Below are 24,977 nucleotides of genomic sequence, written 5' to 3'. Positions count from 1 at the left end.
AGGCACAAAAACGTTCGAGGCAGCCCCATCAAAGTATGCATGGGAAAGAATAGCCAGGTCTAATGAGCTAGTAAGATGTTCCTTTGAAGGATGGAGGATCTGTGGATTCTTACAAGAAGGAAGTAGAGTTATTACAGAGTCTATAATATGAGGGATAATCACCTTCCTATCTTGAAATAGGGCCTGATTTCTGCATTTCCAAATGTACCAAATTGTGATCAAGGGAATAGGCCTCCCTCCCTGTCTCATTTTGGGATACTTACTCCTAGTTACATTTAGTTAGCTTGCAGTTTCACGCTACGCTAAATTTAGGATGCATTAGTCATGTTAAAGTTCTAATTTAGGGAGTTTCATCATATATATTGGGGAAAATTTGATTCTATTTAATCAAGTCGTTTCGAATAATTGAATTAAGCAATTTACTGAGCGAATCATATCTAAGCTAAGATTAACATATCTCTTCTTAGCGATATTGATTCTATTTTATGTAGCTTCCAACAATTGAATCAAACAATTTACTTATGATACTTAGCCAATCATATATGAGTGTGTTATTTGGGGGTTTCTTTGTCTTTCCATCTATTAATTGCTACCACAATATTGGCAGAACAACCATACCTGCAAGTATGCCCACTAAATAATATTTGTTGGCACGCTGCATCTGCTCTGAGAACGATTACAAAAAAGAGGCCACAAGTCGGGGTATGGCGCACTGTAGCTGCTCTGACAACGATTACACAGAAGAGACCACAAGTCGGGGTATGGAATTATGAATGTAGTTTCAAAAGAAGCTTTTGTACAAAGAACAAAACCATGTGTGAGAGAGCACTATAAATATAATAAATCATTGCCAATGTTCCGATATGAGGTCACGGGTCATGTTTGGAAATAATGAACACGATGTAACATCAAGAAGTTGCAACGTCGTCATTTTCACTTCATTCAGTTGCAACAATCTTTTCACAACTTCTTTGTGTCCACTCCTTGGTGAAACTTTCTTGACTGATGCGATGAATCGTTATACTCATGTCTTCATATTCTTGACAAAGCACGTAGAACATGGAACAATTGCACAACAGTATATGATGGTACAAACAGGTAAAATGAAGACTTCTTTGTTTCCACTCCTTGGTGAAACTGACACGAGAAAGTTGCCTTTAATATAACACCGTATATACGTCAGCGTGCACCTCCACTTCAGATGGATCAAAAGAAAATAATTAACTTACTCGTAATTTTAACAAAATAAATAAATATTTTTTTTTTTAAGAAAACAAAGAAATAGCCCTGCTGGGCATTGGGATAGAGATAAGTGTTGTTGTAGCCATCTTTTAATTTCAAATCTCCAGAAGCAGAAAACGCAGACTGTAAAATAACCTGAAATACATATTATTAAGCAAAAAGCTACCACTCCAATTACATGCGTTTCATTTTATTACGGAAATATATGTACACATAATATTATTAATCGAGAATATTCAATAGAAATTACAAGCGTTTCATTTTATTGCATAAATATATGTATACAATGATATTTTTTTTGGCTGGTAGCATATTACATATATATATATATATATATATATATATATATATATATATATATATTCGTTTTATTACATAAATATATGTATACAATGATATTTTTTTTGGTTGGTATGTTGGAAATTTCTGGTAATTCCAAACAAAATATAATTTGAACAGAACAGAGAAAATGCTCTGTTTTAACATAGGATCTTAACACATGGAAGCAAAAATTGTTTTCAAAACAGAGTTTCACATATGCACAACGAAATTTTCATTCATTAATAAAACTGGCTATTACAATAAGAAGATCTTCCTCTTAACAGAGGGATTACAACAAGTAGAACTGAAAAAAACCTTTCTGAGTTCACGGAAGCGGCAATTCAAAAATTGCTACACTGTAGTTTCTGCAGTGATGTGCATTAAAAAAAAAAACCTATCTCTGCTTCCAAGTTTACACTGCTGTGTGTAAAAATTTATATATATGTGCGTTGTTGCGTCTTACCTTTACATTCACATTTCTACGCTGCTGCATATATTTCATATACAATGAACAACAACAAAAAAAAAAAAACTTCACGCTGCTGCGTGCTTCCCCTTACATTACATATGCAATTAACAACAACAAAACAAAAATGATATTTCATATTTCTTGTCCCATACTCCCGTAAAATAAAAAATAATAAACTTAAAAACTTTAGCAACGTTTACCAATCACATTAAATTCATTAATGTTTCACTGACAAAAGCTGGCGGTCAAACAAGAATTGCACTTCACGTCAAGTCATGGTGTAGGCATGTATCAACTATTGATCTCATCAGACAGTTGACAAACCATATCGCGCGGCTTTTTCTGCTGAAGTTTACGCTCCGGGAAAAAACTGCTTTGACAAAACTGTTGTCCACGTGTCTGCTGTTGGGTGTTATCGCTGCCCCTCCGGAAAATACCACCGTCTCATGAAAAGCAATGCAATAAACATTGGCGGTTTTCCTGAATTAAATGTTGCAGGTGAAATTAGTATTTCAACACTCCCATTTAAGTTCAACTGCTGGGTTATCAGTCATACCCAGACATTTCCTCAAAAATTCAAAGCTTTTCTACCCCAATGGTTTGGTCAGATTATCAGCGACTTGCTCCTGAGTTCTGCAGTGTACTAAAACAATTTCTCCATTGTTTACCAATTCCCTGATGTAATGAAACTTTGTGTCAATGTGTTTCATTCTCTTATGAAACACAACATTCTTGGATAATGCAATAGCTGAGCTATTATCACAAAAATCCACAGTTCTTTTTGTTTGCTCTTGGCATAGGGTCCTTAACATCCTTCTCATCCAAATTACTTGACATGCTGCTGCTGTAGCTGCCACATATTCTGCTTTTGTTGTAGACAATGCTACAATAGGTTGTTTTTTAGAAGCCCATTAAATGGCTCATGAACCCATGTGAAAAACATAACCAGATGTGCTTTTCCGATCATCTACACTTCCAGCTCAATCACTATCAGTGTATCCAATTAAATCTGAACATTCTGAAGTAGTATATAAAATTCCAAACCTTTTAGTACCTTTAACATACCTCAGAATCCTTTTTGCTGCCTGCCAATGTGCTTCTTTTGGCCTCTCCATGAATCTGGAAATTAAACTAACAACATACATTATATCCGGCCTAGTTGTAGTCAAATACATGAGGCTGCCAACTATGCTCTTGTACAAACTAGGATCAAAATCCTTGATGTTGTCCTCTTTGCTAAGTTTTAATCCCATCACTGTGGGAGTGATTGCTGCTTTGCTCTCCTGCATATTAAATCTTTCCAACACTTCATTAACATATTTCGCTTGTGAGATAAAAATCCCATTTCCATTTTGTTCTACTTCTATTCCTAAGAAGTATCTCAGCAAACCCATGTCGGTTATTTCAAATTCTTCTTTCATGACTGTTTTGAAATTTCCAATAAAATGATCATCATTACCTGTGAAAATAACATCATTAACATATAACACAACAATTAGTAATTTACCATCCTTTTCTTTGATGTAGAGGGTGGGCTCTCCCTCACACTTTTCAAATCCATTTTCTAGTAGATAGGAATCTATCCTACTGTACCACGTTCTTGGTGCTTGGTTCAGCCCATAAAGAGCTTTCTTCAATCTGCACACTTTGTGCTCTTGGACTTTCTTTTCATAGCCTAGAGGTTGTTCAATGTAAACCTCTTCCTTTAACACTCCATTTAATAATGCTGACTTCACGTCCATTTGGTAAACTTTCCACTTGTTTTGTGCTGCTATGGACAACACTGCTCTCACGGTTTCCATTCTAGCAACCGGTGCGAAAGTTTCCTCATAGTCTCTCCTATACTGCTGCTTGTATCCTTTGACAACAAGCCTTGCCTTGTGTATTTCTATTTTTTCTTCAGCATTACTCTTGGTCTTGTAGACCCATTTAACTCCAATGACTTCCTTTCCTTTTGGTAGTTCAACTAAATCCCATGTCTTGTTTCTTTCTATGGCATTGATCTCCTCATCCATAGCTTCTATCCATTTCTTATCCTTAATTGCTTATTCGAAATGAACAGGGTCATCAACATGACAATATAAAGCAAACAAAGAGTTCATACCTTCATTTTCTGCCTCTTGTTCATAAATGTCATTTAATTTTCTAAATTTCTTACCTCTTTCATTTGGTGTACAAGTAATTGAAGAAGCACTTGAATTTCCTCCTTATGATGTGCTTGGAGAAGAATTTTCATTTCTCCTCAAGGGTGTCTCTTGTTGCCCTTGTGTTGGTGCTGCTGTTTGGGGATGTATTTCAGCCATCTCCTCATCATCTTCATCATGTGACAAAGAGCTTTTAACATTCACTGTTTTCTCTATACTTCCATCCCAAGCTTCCTCCTCAATGAACTGAACATCTCTACTCACAATAAGCTTCTTGGTGGATGGGTTATACAACTTGTAAGCTTTGGATCCCTCACTGTATCCAATGAAAACACATTTCTCCCCTTTGCTATCCAACTTCTTTCTTAGCTGATCTGGAATGTGTACATAGGCCACACATCCAAAAACTTTCATGTGGGTGACACCTTGCTTTGTCCCACTCCATGCTTCTTCCGACACTCTGTTCATGACTGCTTTTGTAGGGCATCTATTCAAAATGTACGCTGCACAGTGCACAACTTCAGCCCAATAATAATTTGGCAAATGCTTTGTCTTTAACATGCTCCTCGCCATATCCATGATTGTCTTATTCTTTCTTTCGGCAACTCCATTTTGCTACAGAGTGTACCTAGTGGTAAATTGCTTATGAATTCCATTTTCTCTACAAAAACGTAGAAATTATTTGGAGATATACTCACCTCCTCTATCATTTCTTAGAACTTTGATATGCAGCCCGCTTTGGTTTTATACAAGTGCCTTGAAATTGCAAAATCTTTCAAACACTTCACTTTTGTTCTTCAGGAAATAAACCCAAGTTTTCTGGTAAAATCATCAATAAATGTTAGAATGTAGTGGCTGCCTGCAAGTGATGGAGTTTGCATTGGTCCACATAAATCTGAGTGGACAATTTCTAAGGGTGCTTTTCCCCTTATGCTTTTCCCAGATGGAAAACTTTCTTTGTGTTGTTTCCCCAAGATACAACCTTCACAAAGGTTGTCTGGTTTCTTTAGCAATGGTAATCCTCTTACCATTCCTTTTCTATTCAACAAGTTAAGTCCTCCAAAGTTGAGATGTCCAAATCTCAAGTGCCACAACCAATTTTCATCTTTTGGTTCGCTTTGGAAAGCCTCTTGAGTCACTGCTGCTATTTATTCTCCATTTTTTAAATCTGCTTTCATTCTGAGAGGGAACAACCTGTTCCTTATTATCTTCACTTCAGCAATACATTGTTTGCTGGGTGTTTTATCCATGATGATGCATACATTATTCACAAAGAAAACATTGTACCCCTTTTGAACAAGTTGTCCAATACTTAAGAGGTTACATTTCATTCCAGGAACATAATAAACATCTGCTATGGTTTTCTTTTCACCTTTCTTTGTTAAGACATTTACTTCTCATTTTCCCATAACAGAAACTTTATTATCAGTCCCTAGTGTGACTTGTGACTTCACATTCTGATTTAACATAGAAAACAGGGCTATGTTTCTTGTCATATGGTTACTACAACCGGAGTCTAGGAACCATACATCTTCACTCTTTTCTTCAGCCATATTACAAGCTAAAAACAAATTATTTTGGCTGATATTTTCTCTAGTGAAATTTGCACTAGTTCTATTACTCATATCATGCTGCTTCTTCCTACATTCATTTGCATAATGCCCATATTTTTTACAATAATGACATTGGACATTGGATTTATCGTACCTTTGTCCTTGAGCATGATGTTGTCCACTTTGTTGGCTACTGCCTTGGCCTTGGTTCTGATTTGGATTGTTGCATCTTCCTTGATCATTTGCTGGACTGTTTCTTCCACCTCTGTTTTGGCTTCTGCCTCTTTCTCTCTTGTTTCCTCTGCCTTGACCTCTTCCTCTTTCAAAGAACATCTAGGTCTTAAAGGCATGTTCTAGAGATGAGTTTTCATTTCTACTCAATCTCTGCTCATGTGTTATCAATGATGCATGTAGTTCATCAACTGAGAAGTTCGTGAGATCCTTTATCTCTTCTATGGTGGTGACAATCACATCAAACCTTGAGGGTAAAATCCTCAATAATTTCTCCACAATCCTCCCTTCTTCAAGAATTTCTTCATGAGACCTTATCTATGTGACCAGACCAATCACATGTGTGAAAAATGAGTCAATATTATCTGACTCCTTCATGCATAGATTTTCAAAATCTCTTCTCAACAACTGTAGTTTTGTTGTCTTCACTTTCTCCATGCCTTGATAGGCTGTCTTGAGAGTTTCCCATGCTTCTTTGGATGTCTTGGCTACTGCTATCCTTGGAAACAAACTCTCATGCACTGCTTGATACAAAAAGTAGAGGGCTTTAGAATCCTTCTTCTTATAGCTCTTCAACAGATCTTTCTCTGCCTGAGTTAAATTATTAAACTCATTTTCATCTGTTGGTTCTTCAAAATCATCCTCAACTAATTCCCATAAGTCTTGGGAAGCAAGCAAAGCTCTCATAGTTATTGCCCAATAGTCATAGTTTTTCCCATTAAATTGTGGGAGCTGAGTATTAGAGATACCCATGCTAGTGCTGGCTCAAGTCATTCTTGCACTCTTAACTATGCTTCAAAATACTTGACTGTGATATTAAAATAGCTAACTGTCCTCAACTGTAACACAAAAACCTAGCTTGAGAAATACCTTGAATTTTTTGACTGAATCTTCACTCTGCTAGAGAAGCTGCTACAACAAGAAATCCTTCCTTTAGCTTCTTTGACACCTTCAAAGAGCCTGGACAAGCTCTGACACCACGTTGGGAATTTCTGGTAATTCCAAACAAAATATAACTTGAACAGAACAGAGAAGATGCTCTGTTTTAATACAGGATCTTAACACACGGAAGCAAAACTGTTTTCAAAACAGAGTTTCACATATGCACAATGAAATTTGCATTCATTAATAAAACTGGCTGTTACAACAAGAAGATCTTCCTCTTAACAGAGGGATTACAACAAGTAGAACTGAAAAAAAAAACTTTCTGAGTTCACAAAAGCGGCAAGTCAAAAATTGCTACACTGTAGTTTCTGCACTGCTGTGCATTAAGAAAAAACCTGTCTCTGCTTCCAAGTTTACACTACTGTGTGTAAAAATTTACATATATGTGCACTATTGTGTCTTACCTTTACATTCACGTTTCTACGCTACTGCATATATTTCATATACAATGAACAACCACAAAAAAAAAACTTCATGCTATTGCGTGCTTCCCCTTACATTACATATGCAATTAACAACAACAAAACAAAAATGATATTTCATATTTCACGTCAAGTCATGGTGCAGGCATGTATCAACCGTTGATCTCATCGGACAGTTGACAAACCATATCGCGTGGCCTTTTCTGCTGAAGTTTACACTCCGGAAAAAAACTGCTTTGACAAAACTGTTGTCCACGTGTCTGCTGCTGGGTTTTGTTGCTGCCTTCTGGAAAATACCACCGTTTCATGAAAAGCACACTGGCAGTTTTCCTGAATTAAATGTTGCAGGTGAAATTAGTATTTCAACATGGTAGTATATTACACGTGTGTGTGTGTGTATATATATATATATATATATAGTTTTACCTAAAGAGGATTTGAATTTAGAGTCCTTAGGGACCTACATCCTTACTGACATTGCCAGGAGCGTACCCCTAATAAATTCACTCACACATATATATCAACCTTTAATCCATAATTATTTTGTTTTTTTTAGTTTTTCAAAAAAAAGGGAATGTCAAGGGACCCCTAAAAATTCATGCCATGTGTCTTAACCTTGACGCTGAGCATTGACGCCATTCTAGAACATTGAAACCTCTCCAAACCTTCTGCAACACAAAACCTCGGTAGGGTTCTTGCGAATGAAAAATCGATGTCAAAAATCATTACTAGACAATGTCATCCTTTCCGCTATTAATATGCTTCTGTAACGTACTCTTGGAGGTCTTTGAATCCTCCCCACTATTTATTGAATTGGTGGTGCAAGTGTTGGTGAAACTGTTATCAGAGGGAAGATGGGGCCAAACGAATGTCGACCTGAAGGTTTGTACCTATGGCGGTGGCATGGTTCGAGCCAGTACCTCTGTAACCTCCATCATTGTTGGACGGGCCACCGGATTTGGGTTAGAGCACGCCAGACCCAACATCAGCAAACGTTTGATGTCGTCCTTGTCAATGCTGCCGCTTCCAACCCTAGGAAGGCAACTTTCAGCAGCTTCCAAGATCACGTTCTGGCGGTGCTGTTTCCAAACCCAACCCACTAGATATTGGGCTTCTTCGATGCTAAATCTGGAACGCCTTCCGCAAGTAACCTCAAGGGCAACATCGCCGAAACTAAACACATCCGATTCTGTCGTGGCTTGCCCGGCTTGAAAGCACTCTGGTGCGATGTAGCCCAATGTTCCCTTTAAAGTTTACACCAGTGACCGTGAAGCGAAAAAAACACCCCTACATACGTCTGGATCAGATACAAAGCTGGCTTGGGATTAATTGGAAGAATGATATGAGCCATAAACTCTGTGAATAGATGTATGTTGTATTGGAATAGTTCGGCCTGCAATGACAAAGATACACGAGAGGCCTTATCATATTTCATAGCGGGGTAGAAGAGACATTATTATGGTTTAGTGAGTTACTTAGGTAGTTAGCAGAGCTTAAATGGAGGCAGTGGATTTAAGAGCGGAAAACATTTTAATGGTCTAACATTCTATTCAATAGTGTAGAAAGGGACACAAATTAACATTCTATTCAATAGTGTAGAAAGGGACACAAATGAAGGAGGCAGTGGATTTAATGGCTTAAAACATTTTAAATCTCTAACATTCTATTCAATAGTGTAGAAAGGGACAGTGGCAGCTGGGGAGGGAGTTGTTTCCCGAGAGAAACCCCGTACAACATAAATATATCAAACACCAATTAGGATATCTATAACCTATTAAAATAAATGAACAAAAAAGAGAAGCGACGAGGTAGATTGGTGGGCCCAACCAACCGGCTTGTGCCTCCTATAAAATATTTAAATCACATAGTAGCTATTAAACATCAAATACACAAATGATGAAACATAGAACCTAACATAGGATCCTTATATTAAAACATTGCTCTGTCTTTTACATCATTTGCATAAGATTACAAAAAAATACACATCTTCAACTTTTAGATTCTTTTCACATGATTTCAGCTATTCTTAGTTTTAGCTTTAGTTGTGGTATAATACAGGGTAGAATTATTTAATTATTATTTTAGCTTACAATTACTTTAACCATAATATTAATATACTTCAGTTTAAAAGTTTGTTATACTTCAGTTTAAAAGTTTGTTTTATTTTGTTCAGATTTAGTTTAGTTTTAATATGAGCTTAGTTTAATTTAAGTTTTATTTTTTTTCTTCTTTAACTCATGTTAAGGTTAAGCTCCACTTCTTAGTTTAATTTCTTATTTTACATTAGTTTTACTTCACGTAGTTTTGGTTTTATTTAATTTTAGGTTTTAGTTTAATAAAGTTATATTTTATATTTTTATGTTATATATTAGATTTAGTTATTAAAATTTTTTTAACTAATTTCAATTTTGTTATATTATTAAAATTTTATATTTTGAGTATATTTAACTTGATTTTATAAAATCTGGTTTATTTTAAAAATAAAAGAAAAGATTCTATGCTTTTGGTTTTTAATTTAATTAACTTATTTTATAGCTTTAATTTAGTTAGTTTTAGTTATATATTCGTATCATTTTAATTTAAAAACCAATTGTTTTAGGTTAGTTTTAGTTTTAAGAAAATAATATTTTAGTTTAATTTTAATTTTAATATTTTAGATTTTAATATGATTTAGTTTAATTATTTTAGATTTAGATTTTTCTTTTTAGTTTTTAAATTTTATTTTAGATTTCATTCTTGTGTGAGGGAGTGGATTTTGAGATTGTATGTTGATAATGTAATATTTAGAGCTTAAGCATGAGGAAACAAAACAAACTCAAAAGATTATAAAAGGAGCATAAGCACACACTTGAAGGTGTTTTGGATCCAAAAACTATAGGAAAAATTTTGTGAGGCAAATTGTCAATTACACTATTGTAAAAGAGAGATTTCTCTTATGTAGAATAAGGTGAGTTTTGAGTTTCTAAAAAGAGGAGGCTATGCACTTTTGTAGAACTGATTCTTGAAGAAATTTGGGAACTTAAAGGACTGTACAAAGCATTTGCAACTAATAAAAAGTTTGAATTTCCTTGCACTGTTATACGAATTTGAAGGCTTGTTGTTATCTCCTCTTGTTAGTTTAATTATGAGTTATTTATGTGCATGGTTAGTGTATGAATGCTTGATATTGACACTTTTGTTGATTTCATTTATTTTATGTTAATTACACCTTGTAAAGTTATATTTGCAAGTTTTTGCAGATATAAATCAAAATTGGATATTGAATTCAATGGGACTTGCTTGTAATGACTACTAACTATTTATCAATTAATTTCAATCATGTCTTGTATAAATTATTACTTTGTTGAACAAACTTTTTCTTTAATCCTGTAATGATCTAGGTAGATACTGGTGGCCACCTGCCTATTCCACTTGGACCCCCAACATTGTTTCTTTCAGTTTCCTTCATTGTAACACAATTCAAAAGACATTTAGCCACCACATCTCTTCTTGGAGATAAGAAAACATGGCTCAAGCTAGTCTTTTTCCATTCTTCATGTAAACAGTTTTGAGTAATTTGTTATTAATGAATTGAAGTTATATTTTCGTTATAGCTTTCTGTTTCTATATATATTTTTATTTCATATTGTTCCTTTATATAATATAGATCAATGGTATCATTTAAGTTTTATCTTTCTCTATTTTTATGTGCATGTGCTCAATGAGGTCGAGGTGTAAGGAGTTAGGGCTTCAAATGGTTGAACCTTTTCAAGACTGGGCTTAGAGACCCCGACATCCTCCCATGGTGGAATAAGAGAAAGACGTGGGAGTAGGATATCCTTTCAAAATATTTCTTGAAGAAGCCCTCGAGCAACAAAGGAACCAGATGATGGAAAACTTTTCCTAGATCCTTTGGTGGATGCTCACATGTGAGACATCTTCATTCAACAACCACCATGGAGGTTCCACTCTTGTTAAGGTACAAATCAACTTTGACATTCCCATATTTGAAGGCCTGATAGATCCAGATGTTTTAGATAAATGAGTAAATCTATTGGAAGGATATTTCTGAGTTCATGATTTTTCCAATAGGGAAAAGGTTACTTTTGCACTCCTCAAAGACGCCCCCCACATCAAGAACTAGTGTGAAACCTACTGTGAGCAAAGGGATGAGAGGAACCCTCACTATTTTCAATTGCACCAGCTTGGAATTATTTTTGAGATGCCATGAAGGAAAAATATTACCCTGTAGGGAGCTATGAAGATAAGTACATATAATGGACCACACCGCGGTAGGGAAGGGACCAAGACATGTTGGAGTTCACACATATTTTTTTATACCATTCACACAAATTTGGGTATTAAGGATTCTGAACGACCTCTAATACTCAAGTACGGTTGATATCTACTCAAATAACTCCAGGATGAGATGGAGTTCCTCGATATACTATCAAGATCGAGCAAAAATGTAAAAAAAGGAAGTGAGACTTTGGATATGTGAATCCGAAGCAAGGAAAAGGCACCCCCAAACCATAAAACAAAGCAAAAAGCTAAGGCATGGTGACTCAGGACAACCCATCGAATTTACCAACAAATAATAACACCATGAAAATGAAGGACATAGGGAAGTTGTTTGAGTTCCATTAGATCTCCACTCTTAACATAAGTGAGTGTCGTAACAAGCAGTCACTCGTGGTTGAGCTGAAGGCTTTGGAGTTGGATACATGTTTCAACTCTAAGTCAAACCCCAACAAGGGGAATGACAAAGGGAAGCATATTATTGATGCAAATCCCAATGCCATTGTTACCACGACAAAAGTCTAGAATATTTAGATCAAAGATACAGAGGAAATAGAGCATCTCTTCCATTCACAGATGTGCGTGAAGGGGTCTCCACTGCAATTCATTATTGACAGTGGGAGCCAAAAGAACCTCATCTCAGTAGAGGTTGTTAAGTGTATGGGCCTACCAGCCACACCACACTTGCAACCATACATCATTAGGTGGCTCCACCAAGGACGTGAAATTCGCGTTATCTAATAGTGTTGCCTTCCCTACAACACTAAACCCTTCACGGATGAGGTACCGTGTGAAGTTTCTACCCTTGAAGTTTGTGATGTATTATTATGCCAACCATACTTGTTAAAGCGTCATGCTATGTATAACTCCACGACTCACAATGTCATTATTACTTTGAGAAATAAGTTATATAGGATACCAGAGGTAGCCCCACCTACTACCATATCTTTGAGCAATGCTAAGCAATGTAGAAAGATCATCTCCCATACCAAGAATTTCTTTTTCTTTATGATTCACTCTCAAAGTAAGGGTAAGATCATGGCCACAACCATGGCCCCTAGGAAGGGCTCTTCCATGCAGTAGAAGCAGATGGATAAGCTCATGGAAGAGTACAGGGACATCTTCTCCTCACCCATAGGGGTACCCAGTCACTGTAAAATCAAGAATTCCATTAATATGACTCCTGAAGCACCTATACCATAGCATCACTCCATTCTAGAAAATGAAGAGATCAAGAGGCAGATTCATGAGCTATTACAAAAAGGGCACATCTGACCAAGTTCCTCACCTTGTGGGACCGTGATTGTACTTGTACAGAAGAAGGATGGGACTTGGAGGCTCTACATTGATTATCGGGCATTGAATAAAATCACTGTGAGGACAAGTATCTAATCCCATGGATTGACGACCTTCTTGACTAGCTCAAGGGGGCCAATTATTTCAGCGAGATCAATTTGAGGTCTGGATATGACTAGGTTCCAATAGAGCCCACATATGTATGGAAAACCTCCTTCAAATATAAGGAGGGGATTGTTTAATGGTTGGTCATGCCTTTTGGGTTTACAAATGCCCCTGCAACTTTTATGAGGATGATGGATGACATCTTTCATCCGTTCACCAACTCGTTCATGGTTATATATCTCAATGACATCCTCATCTTCAACAATAGTTGGGAAGACCACTTGCAACACATTCGATAGGTCCTTCAAACCCTGTGGTGACACAAACTATATACCAACATGGAGAAATGTACCTTTGGCATGAGCCACATCTAATATATGGGTTGCATCAATGATAATCAAGGCATGCATGTGGATCTAGCTAAGATCTAGGCCATTTGTGATTGGACAGCCTTGACCACTCTAACAAATCTTCATAGCTTTTTTAGCCTTGCCAGTTTTTATCAAAGGTTTGTGTTGGGATTCTCCCATATCACTTGGCCTTTGAGTCAGGTGTCCAAGGGTGGAGTGAAATCCAAGTTTTCATGTTTTGAGTCCCAAAGGAATGCATTCATTGAGATGAAGAGCTACCTCTGATTTGCACATTTACTCACATTTCGAAACCTGTAGAAACCATTTGAAATTGAGACAGACACCTTCGAATATGATATTCATGCAGTTCTCACATAACAAGGGCATCCAATGGCTTATCACAGTTAGACACTTTCAAATATACTCAGGAAGTACCCCACCTATGATAAAGAGGTGTATTCTATTGTGCAAGCTTGCCAGTAATGGAAACCTTACATTCTAGGGAAGGAGACAGTCATCCACACAGATCACTAACCTATTCAATTTATCCAGACAAAAGGGAAGTTGCGGGATGATAAACATTAGATGTGGTATACATATATGCAACAATTCCATTTGAACATTATATACAAGAAGGGAAACACCAATCATGTTGCAACTTGCCTTAGTTTGCCCCTTGTTGCAACACTAGCTATTGTTTTCAACTCTTGTGGTCACGAGACCTCTGGATGGACGTAACTGTATAGGAATGACCCATAGCTCGCCACCACATATCATATGGTGTTGTTCAGAAATAAATTTCTAGATTTACACCTCCAGGATACATTACTATGCTATTTGGGCCACATTTATGTTAATTCAAATGAGTGTGCCAAATTAATTTGGGAGGCACACTACAATCGGGTCGCAGGACACTTTGGTGTGGATAAAACTATGCTCGTAATATAAATGTATTTTTATTGGCCAAGACTTTGATAGGATGTTGGAAAATATATTAGATCATGCAATTCTTGTGTCAACTCCAAGCGAGCCATTAAGAAGCAAGGCCTTCACACTCCTATGCCTACTCCTAGCCAACTCTAGGACTCCATGTCCATGGATTATCTCTCTAGCCTCCCTTCTATAAAGCATGGAAATGACTATGTATTTGTGGTCATGAACAAGTTTTCTAAGATGGCTATATTGATGGCTTGTAGGACACTTTGGTGTGGAGAAAATTGTGGTTGTACTACAAAATTATTTTTAGTGGCCAAGAATTTGACAGGATGTTGGAAAATATATCGGATCATGACTTCATGTGTCAACGCCAAGCCAACCATCAAGAAGGCATGTACACTCCTTTGTGTAATCCCAATGAAACCTGGGAATCCATCTCCATGGAATATATGTATGGCCTCCCTTCGACCAAGCATGGTAATGACTATGTATTTGTGGTCATGGACAAGTTTTCTAAGATGGCTATATTGGCAGCTTGCAATAATAGTATCACAGTAGAAGATATTGTCAAAATCTTCTTTGAACGAGTGTTGGTACATTTTGGGATCCTGCAGATGATTATATGAGTCGCGATAGTAGGTTCCTGAGCACATTCTGGTTGATCCTCTGGACATTATTGGACACCAAGCTCACCATGTTGGCCGCATTCCATCCCCAAACTGATGGCCAGATAGAGGTCGTCAACAAGATGATAGTGCACATACTATTCATGTATAGCTCCAAGAATCCATGAACCTTGGATAAGAGCCTTCCTTATGTGCAACAAAGTTATAAATTATCTCTCCATAGCTCAATTAGACATAGTCCCTTTCAAGTGGGTCTTAGATTTCAACCATTGTGTCTAATTGATGTTGCCATGCCTCATGTGACTACACAAACAAAATACACACATGTATAGTTCGAGGATGATTAAGCAACCAAGTTTATTAAAGACATCCAGCACATCCGCCATTCAGTACATGACATCTTGGTTAAGTCCAATGCAAAGTACAAGCAACAACATGATCAACATTGGGTGCCAAATAAGGTCCATGTGGGAAACAAAGTTTGGTTGCATTTGCAGAAAGAATGCCTTGGGGAGCCCTTTGTAAACTCTAACCACTCTGATATAGGCCTTACACCATCACCAAGGTTGTGGGAGACAATGATCTTGAGCTCAATATTTCCCCATTCCTAAACCTACATGTAGTGTTCAATGTGGACTTCCTCCAGCCATACTTTCCACCATTGCTTGACACATTAGACATTGCAGAACAACAAACACCAACATATCTCAAACTAGACAACATGGAACATACCACATCTGATCAGATCATGGACACAGATATCAAGGACATTCACCAATATAAGATCCAACTATATCGAGTTGTCAAAACTGGGTATCTCTTGCGCAAGGGAAAATGGTTCACCAGGGACCAAGTTCAACGTAAGTTTCCCCATCTCATGGAGGCACTCAAAACAATGGGGACCATTGCTTCCTAATCAGGAGGATTAATCTAGGTGGATATTGGTGGCCGCCCTTCTATTCCACTTGGAACCTCGACATTTTTTCTTTTAGTTTCCTTTATTGTAACACAGTTCAGAAGGCATGTATCCTCCACATCTCTTCTCAGAGATAAGCTATCATCGCCTGAGCTAGTCTATTTCCATTCTGCAAGTAAACAATTTTTGGGAATTTGTTATTAATGAATTGAAGTTTTGTTTTTGATGTAGATCCATGTTTATATCTATCTATATATATATAGATAGATATAAACATGGATCTACATCAAAAACAAAACTTCAATTCATATCTATATATCTATATCTATATCTATATAGATATATATTACATTTCATTCCTTCATAAATATGGATCAAGTAATTTATCTAATATCAAATCCATTGATTAATAATTGGACTTAAGTATATGTTATGAATGTTTTAGTAACTATTTATTGAAATCACTCCATTGCATGTTTGGTTGAACATTTTGCAAGTCATATGAACTAGTTCTATGATTTGTAAACTCATCTTAACCTTAGATTCAATCTTAGTCGTTTCCCCTTCTTATTAATTTTATCTTGATTCGGTCAAGATCTACATCTTTTCCTAATCAAGATATAATAGATTACATTTCCTTTTGTATCTTGCATCATAGGTTAAACTTGCATCTGCATTTAGGAGAAATTTACAGAAGTCTCCTTTTGTTGGATCAATATTTATGTGGCTAGGATGAGCCCTTGTTTCAACTAACCTAAAGGATTATATTCTTCAAGGAACTATAATAAGGTAATTCCTCTTCTGTGTGCTGACAAAAGAAAGAAACATTTCACATTAGTAGATAGAAACTAGTGTAGATTTTGCATATAGAATAGTTAGATTATGTTAAGAATTAGTTTAGACTTGTTTTAGTTAAAGGGTAACTGGACCCATTTAAAACAAGTTGGAACCACTAGATGATCCAAATTTAAACATGAACGCAACAAATTACAGAGATAACCATAAACACAGAGATGTAGTAGAAAAAATACTTCATTTCATTAATATAAAATACTGAAATATGCTTACAAACATAAATGGAAATAAACCAGCGAGGGCGGTGGTAGCTTATCTCTAAGAAGAGATGTGGTGGCTACATGCCTCTAAACTGCCTTACAATGAGGCTCAAGGGCCTTTTTATTACTAAACAATAAGAGAAAACCCTAAACAACCAAAACCTTAACCCGAGGAGATGTAACACGAAGAGTTTATGGGCCCCATTGGGGTGAGTTGGACAACCAACTTCTCGGGGTCGCGACTTGATCGTATTATCTGTGTTTGACGTGCATGATAGCCCATTGGAAAGATCTCTCTAAGGACTATGATGGAAAAGACGATTTTAAACAAAAAATTGTTATCGATATATTTCGAAAAAAACATCGTTTAGGGCCTCAAAACGGCTCTGGAAGTTTAGGACCTAAAAAATGCTAAAAATAGTAAACTGTGCTACAATTAAGGAAATTGAAAAACTGAAAGAAGAAATGGTGGGGGTCCAAGTGGAATTGGTGGGTGGCCACCAATATCCACTTGGATCATTCCTGCCCCCTTAGGAACCAATGGTCCCCATTGCGCTGAGTTCCTCCATGAGATGAGGAAACTTCTGCTGAACTTGGTCCCTAATGAGCCACTTGTCCTGGTGAAGGAGTTGGCCTACTTTGACAACTTGATACAGTTGGATATTCTGCTAGCGAGTGTGCTTGATCTATGTGTCCATGATTTGATCAGTTGCAGCTTGTTCCATGCAATCTCGATTTAACTTTGTAGGTGTGAGCTACTCTGCAATGTCGGATGTGTTTAGTAATGGTGGAAAGTATGGCCGAAGGCGGTCCACATTGAACACTAGGTGCAGGCCAAGGAATGGGGGAATGGTGAGCTCAAATGCATTGTCCCCCACAACCTTGGTAATGGTGTAAGGACCATACCGGAGTGGTCTAAGTTTCTGATAGGCTCCAGTAAGGCGTTCCTTTTGCAAATGCAACCAGACTTTGTCGCCCACCTGAAATGTGTGTGGCACCCAATGTTGATCATGTTACTTCTTGTACTTTGCATTTGATTTCTCCAGAATGTCATGGACCTATTGGCGAATATGTTGGATGTGATAAATGAAGCTGTTTTCCTTATTTGTTTTGGACTGGACATCAGCCAAATCTACATGAGTAGCATCAAATGGCATGGCCACATCAATGGGACATAGTGGCTGGAATCCCAAGCCCACCTGGAAAGGGCTATGGCCAGTCAAGTTGTGGAGAGCCCGGTTGTAGCTGTGCTAAACATAGGGAAGGATCTCGTCCCATGTGCATGTATACTTTGAGTTGTACATGCATAAAAGGTATACAATCATCCTGTTGACAACCTCTATCTAGACATCAGTTTGAGGATGGAAGGTTGTGGACTTAGTGAGTTTGGTGTCTAGCATCGACCAGAGACTGGACCAAAATGTACTGAGGAACTGGCTGTCCCGATCTAAGATGATAGACTGTGGGATCCCAAAGTGGATCCACACTCATTTAAAGAAGATTTTAGCAGTGGCTTCTGCTGTGATATTCTTCTTGTAGGCCGCCATAATGGCCATCTTCGAGAACCTATCGACAACCACAAAAACATAGTCATTTCCATGCTTAGTGGAAGGAAGGCCTGACATGTAATCCATAGAGATGGATTCCCAAGGTCAACTAGGGCTAGGAAGCGGGGTATAGAGGCCTTGATTCTTGATGGTCGGTTTGGCAATGGCATAGGCAGTGCATGATCTGATGTACTTCCGGACATCTTGTCAAACATTCTGCCAATAGAAATACTTTTGCAGTACTGCCACTGTTTTCGCGACCCTGAAATGCCCAACAGCCTGACTATACTGTGCTTCCAAAATCATCTTGGCAAGCTTGCTTGAAGGAACACAAAGGTGACCCTGGTGGCATAATAAGGCATCCTCGAGGTAAAAATATGGAACATGCTGACCCTCCAAGAGTTTCTAGTATGTTTGGCCGAATTTTGGGTTGCTTTTGTAGAGAAGTGGCCAATCAGAAGTCTCATGCCCACGAGAGTTGAGCATGGTGATTAACGCCATGATTAGTGGTCAACTGAGGTAATCTGCAACATTATTGGTGTTGCCTTTCTTATACTTGATATTTAAATGGAACTATCATAGGTATGTGGACCACTTCTGATGGTGATCATTATGCAATTTTCCTTAGGTCTGTATGAACTGCAAGGATTGGTGGTCTGTGTAGATGACCATTTCCTTCCTCAAAATGTAATGCTTCCATTATCGACAGGCTTGCACAATGTATTACATATATTTTTCATAAGCGAGATACTTCTGGACTGTGTCTAAAAGTGTCTTATTATGATATGCCGCTGGATGCATGTGTTGAGTAAGGACTGCCCCAATAGCATAGTTAGAGGCATCTGTCTCAACCTCAAATGGTTGTTGAAAGTATAGTAATGCAAGCACTGGTGTCGAGCAGAGGTGATCTTTCAACTCTGTGAATGCCTTTTCTTGAGATTCAGACCAAAATAATTTTTCTTTCGCTCCTCCCTTGGTGACTTGACTCAAGGGCCAAGTGATATGAGAAAATCCCAACACGAACCTGCGATAGAAGTTGGAAAAACCTAGAAAGCTGCGAAGCTTTGTAAGAGTGGTTGGATATGGCCAATCCTGAATGAATTGGATCTTGGCTGGATCCACATGCACCCCCTGTTCATCAATAATGTATCCCAAATACTAAACTTGGGTCACGCCAAAAGTGCATTTCTCCAAATTGGCACATAACTTGTGTTGCCGCAGTGTTTGGAGAACCTGCCGGATGTGGTGGAGGTGCTCTTCCCAACTTTGGCTGAAGATCAGGATGTCATCCAAGTATACCACTATAAATGAGTTGGTGAATGGCCACAAGATGTCATCCATTAGCCTCATTGTTGGGTAGCAGATACCCCCCATAATGGGTTTTTTGGGCTTGAAGTCTGGATTTTGGTCAAGTGTAATGTAAAGACCACGCGAAATGCGGGCGTGGAGCGCGAGAGTATAGGTTTGTCTGCCCTAAGATAATGTAAGTTAATGTAAAGTGTGTTAGCCTACCCACGGTCCGCGGACCATGGGATTGTATAAATAGAGCGAGGCTCTAAGTGCAAAGGGAGGCATATGTTCTTTTGGATGATCAATTAGCTCTGAGTCTGTAAGTCTGAGTCTTGGGTTTTAGTGGTAGGAAGAGGCTCTGTAACTAAGTGCGCAGAGGCTTGGTAGATTCCATAGCTGTGTGCGCAAACCCTTGTAACTGAGTGCGTATGATGGAGTTGGGGTTGTACTTGGACAAAGAATTAATAAAGGATAAGTTGATTCTGAAATATTGTGCATCTGCTTATAGATCTGTATTTCTATGTTCTAGTCATTCTTTTTGAATTTATATTATTTTCAAGTATGTGCACTAATCTAAAAGTTGAAGAAGTAATAAGAATATTGGGTCTGCACAAACAATTTAAGCACTAATACAATAGTAAGGATTGGATTGGATCAGAATAATACAAAGGTGCACACGGGTTGGGAAGAATAGGAAGCTGCGTGGAGCAGTGTAGCACGTAGATTAGGATCACAAACCTCTAGAACCCTCGACAAGACATCTATAGGGTGCAGAAACCTAGTTCCAGCACCCTCGCATACTACTTTGGGTGAGACCTCAGTCCACGCTTGCGAACTGTTGCCGAAAGGGCCAGTAGTACCGGAATTTGCTTGGCTAAACTCACTGTTGAACCTGGGTTAGGCCCCACGTAGCTAACAAATGGTTATATTGTTGGGGCCAAGATCTGCATTTGGGTCTTCATCGCGCGGTTCAGACCTCATCATTTGTCTATTTTGAGTCGGAGGAGGGGGCAGGAGATCCTCGTACTCCTCCAAGACCTTGTCCATCTATAGTTGTCGTGTGGAGGGGCCTTGTCTAGAGGTTATGGCCACTGAATTATTCTTTCCTTGAGTTCCTAGTTTTGGAAATGAGCTTACTGCATTGTTTTGTAGTAACAAAAGAGATGGAAGTAGGCGGTGCTACCTCTGGTATCCTGTACAAATTATTTCCCAAAGTAACAATAACAGCATAGGGCCTTGATTCATACACAACATGTTGCTTCCACAAGTATGGTTTTCTTAATAATACATCACAAACTTCAAGGGGAGTAATGTCACACAATACCTCATCCGTGAAGGGCTTAATGTTGTATGGAAGGTGACATTGTTGGCTCACGTGAAGATCTCGTCCTTGGTGAAGCCACCTAATGGTGTACGGTTGTGGATGTGTTGTGTTTGGTAACACTGGGTGCTTCACAACCTCTGCCTAAATGAGGTTCTTTTGGCTCCCGCTATCAACAATGAATTGTAGTGGGGATCCCTTTACCCACATCTGGGAGTGGAAGAGACGTTCCTCCTCCTTTGGATCTTTGGGTTCCTCCTTCTAGATCTTCATGGTGGCACGGTGGCATTGGGCTTCGCATCGATAATCTGCTTCCCTTTTTCATTCCCCTTGTCGGGTTCTAACTCAAATTTCGAACATGCATCTGATTCTGAAACCTTTAGCTCAGCCACCAATGACCGCTTGGCCTGACACTCACTTGTGTTGTGAGTGGAGCTCTTATGGAACTCACACCACTTTCCCGTGTCTGTGTTGTTCTTTCCTTGCAGATTTGGTGAGTTGTCTTGGGCCACCCTGCTTTGGCTTTGTCCTTTATTCTGCAGTTTGGGGGCACCTTTCCCTTGCTTCAAATTCGCAGATCCAAAGTCTTGCTTCTTCTGTTTAAACTTTTGCTCAACCTTGACAACATATCAGTATGCCGTGCTGAGCGAGGAGATTTTCAAGAATTCTATTTCTTCCTGGATGTACTTGTGCAGGCAACCATGGTATTTGAGTACCAAATGCTGCTCTGAATCCTTGATACCCAGCTTTGTGCGAAGGGTATGGAAAATATTGGTAAACTCTAGTACATCTTGGTCCTTTCGCTACTGCAGCATGGTCCACCTTATGTATGGATCCTCATAGCTTCTGACAGGGTATTATTGCTCCTTGATGGCATCGCAGAATGAATTCCAAGTGGGTGCAGCTGAAAATAGTGAGCCTGTACTTTCATCCTGCTTCTCGCAGTAGGTTTCCCACTAGTCCTTGACGTGGGGGGCTGCTTTGAGAAGAGCGAAAATAATATTTTCCCAATTGGAAAAATCATGAACAAAAAAATATCCCTCTAGTAGATTTAACCATTTATCGATGACATCTACATCCATCTGACCCTCGAATATGGGGACTCCAAAATGAACTTGTACCGTAAATGGTGTGGCATTTCCAGAGTAGTTGTTGGAAGCCGATGCGCCACCCCTGGGTAGCCACTAAAGGATCTGGGAAAAGTTGTCCATCATCACGTTACTTTATTTCTTGAGGGCTTCCTCGAGCAAGATTTTGATAGGATCTCCTACCCCCTCATCTTTCTTTTCATCTTCTATGGGAGGCCGTCGGGATTTGCGAAGCTGGTCTTGCAAAGGTTCAACCAGTTCAAGCCCTAACTCCTTATATCCTGGCCTCGTTGGGGACATGCAAAGAAAAACAGAGAAACAAAAAGCATACCACTCTGATACCACTGATCTGGATTTAAATAGGAACACAAAACATTATAGACATAACCATAAACACAGAGATGTAGCGGAAATAATACTTCATTTCATTAATATAAAATACTGAAATATGCTTACAAACAGAAATGGAAATAAACCAGCTAGGGCTATCGTAGCTTATCTCTAAGAAGAGAGGTGGTGGCTACATGCCTCTGAACTACCTTACAATGAGGCTCAAGGGCCTTTTTATTATTGAACAATAAGAGAAAACCATAAACAACCAAAACCCTAACCCGAGGAGATGTAACACCAAGAGTTTATGGGCCCCGTTGGGGTGAGTTGGACAACCAACTTCCCAGGGTCGTGACTTGGTCATATTATCTCTGTTTGACGTGCATGATAGCCCATTGGAAAGATATCTCTGAGGACTAGGATGAAAAGGATGAATTTAAACAAAAAATTGTTGGTGATAGATTTCCAAAAAAATGTTGTTTAGGGCCTCAAAATGGCTCCATAAGTTTAGGACCCAAAAAAATGTTAAAAATAGTAAACTATGCTACAATTAAGGAAACTGAAAAACTAAAAGAAGCAATGGTGGGTGTCCAAGGGGAATTGGTGGGTGGCCACCAATATCCACTTGGATCACTAGCCCAAATGGAAAAGAGTCTAATTTGGGGCTTTGACCGGGTGGTCTCCCAAATTTAAGCCCCAAATTTTGATGAGCTCATTTTTTTCCATCAACATTCTTCACGCCAGATGGAGGGCCACCAATCGTTAGTCTTTGTAGTCTCTTAATTTAAAATATTTAAATTTATCTTGACTCATGTACATATTGTTACTTTGGATCATTCTTTTAGATTATGCAGACCTACCAAAAGCATGCCCAAAAAACAAGTTAAATTATTAACACCAGAAAATCGTACACATATTTGTAAAATCCAAAAGATGCCCAAACTCGTATAGAAGAATGCTTAAGTTAATATTTTCTAGCTGAAGACATTACAAAGTTCAAAAAAGAAAATATCCTAAGGTCCAATCCATATTGAATTAGAAATTGATGAATTTGCATCTTTCCCTTGGATAGATGTTCGGCGAGTTGCATTTCCTTCAAAAGCCATGTAGCTGAAGAAATGGCTGACACAACAATTTCAAGACCTCTTCCCATACTTGGAAGATAATTCCTTGATAGGATCTTAGTCAAGGACATCTGAATTCAAGTCGCCCTGAAGATATGCAACCCTCAAAGGAATCTTCTTGTCCTAATCATAAGTCATTTTCATTCATGAACGAAGAGAGAGAAGAGGGATTACAAAAATTATATATAAGCAAGCCATGGGAGAGCCAAAACAAAAAGGAAATGTTATGCTATCCAAATTGTTATCAGAGCAATCCTCCATTTCATTAATGTAGAAGAAGAAGTAGAGGATTATTGTGTTGGTAGAATTGCTTCTTAGCAATCCACCACTCTAGTGTGGAGATGATTTCACCATTTAGAGAACCTTAGTACTTTTTGGATAGAGAGGAGAAGCTTATAAAGAGAGTCAAGAAAGGAACCCATTGGAAATACTAAGAGGGGGGTTAATCAATATTTCTTAGCAATTATCACTTTTTAATCTATTTTCAGAGAATTAGTTAATATTCATTTATTATTATTGTTCTTCTTCAAATTATCATAAAAATAATCAAGAATAGACAACACCATACAACAATGTAGAAATATAAAATAGAGGGCACAAATATTTTTAGGTGGAAAACCCCCTCTGGGTCAAAAACCACATAACTCTTCTTTAGTAATTGTCTTCTCCTTGTTAAAAGGAAATATATTACATCAAGACTTTAGCTACAACTAAGGGAGGCATAACCCCCTAATTAAAAGGATATAACCTGTAGGATGCTACTAAACCCTAATATCATGTTGCAACCAGAAGGATGCCCCAATGCCCTGTATATCAGGCCACAACTTGATGAGTCCCCCAACACTCTTTTTACCAATTGTCATAAAAAAGGATGCTTCCCTACCCTATTAGCTTATCATCCACAACTGAAATGGATGCCACAACACCCTATGCAATCCAAAACTTTCCCTAGCACCATCCTTCCACACTGAAGTGTTCTCAGGCCACAACCTGAAGGTCACTCCAATCACCTTCCTTGCACCACCCTACCACCCTAAAGAGCTAGAAGACCACATTTCAAAATTTTTAGATTGGATCACCTATACTCTAAATGAGTGTAGAATAGTTGTAATAAAAATGTAGAATAAATGTCAAATCTTGGTATCCACTCATCACTATTCCCACAAACTGATCACTGAACAATTCTACACATCAAGCTATCATTGTTCAACTGCACATCACTGTTACTACACACTATATATCATTGTAACTACAAGTCACTACACAACTTCTACCTGTCACTACATGTCACTTCTCATGAGTGAATAGTTATCAATGCACAATCATTGTCATCATGATATTAGGTTGCGGTCGATGCTACAACCATCTTGAACTACTATCAAATAATG

General features: G+C 38.1%; 1 protein-coding gene across 1 annotated transcript in view; it reads right to left on the bottom strand.

The window, feature by feature from the left end:
• Positions 1–8,217: 8,217 nt before the first annotated feature.
• The window catches only part of LOC149163348 (putative L-type lectin-domain containing receptor kinase S.7), an 85,302-nt gene continuing 68,542 nt past the window's right edge, over positions 8,218–24,977 (bottom strand). The window contains exon 2 of the mRNA XM_089429098.1: positions 8,218–8,571. Within this exon, the coding sequence (XP_089285224.1) occupies positions 8,218–8,571 (354 nt within the window). The remainder of the gene's footprint in view (positions 8,572–24,977) is intronic.

This window comes from Pinus tabuliformis, chromosome 5_1 (genome assembly GCF_031772625.1).
Source record: "Pinus tabuliformis cultivar Carrire ecotype Pingquan chromosome 5_1, CPIR1, whole genome shotgun sequence".
Classification (NCBI taxonomy): Eukaryota; Viridiplantae; Streptophyta; class Pinopsida; order Pinales; family Pinaceae; genus Pinus; species Pinus tabuliformis.
This window is presented reverse-complemented; position numbering and strand designations above follow the sequence as displayed.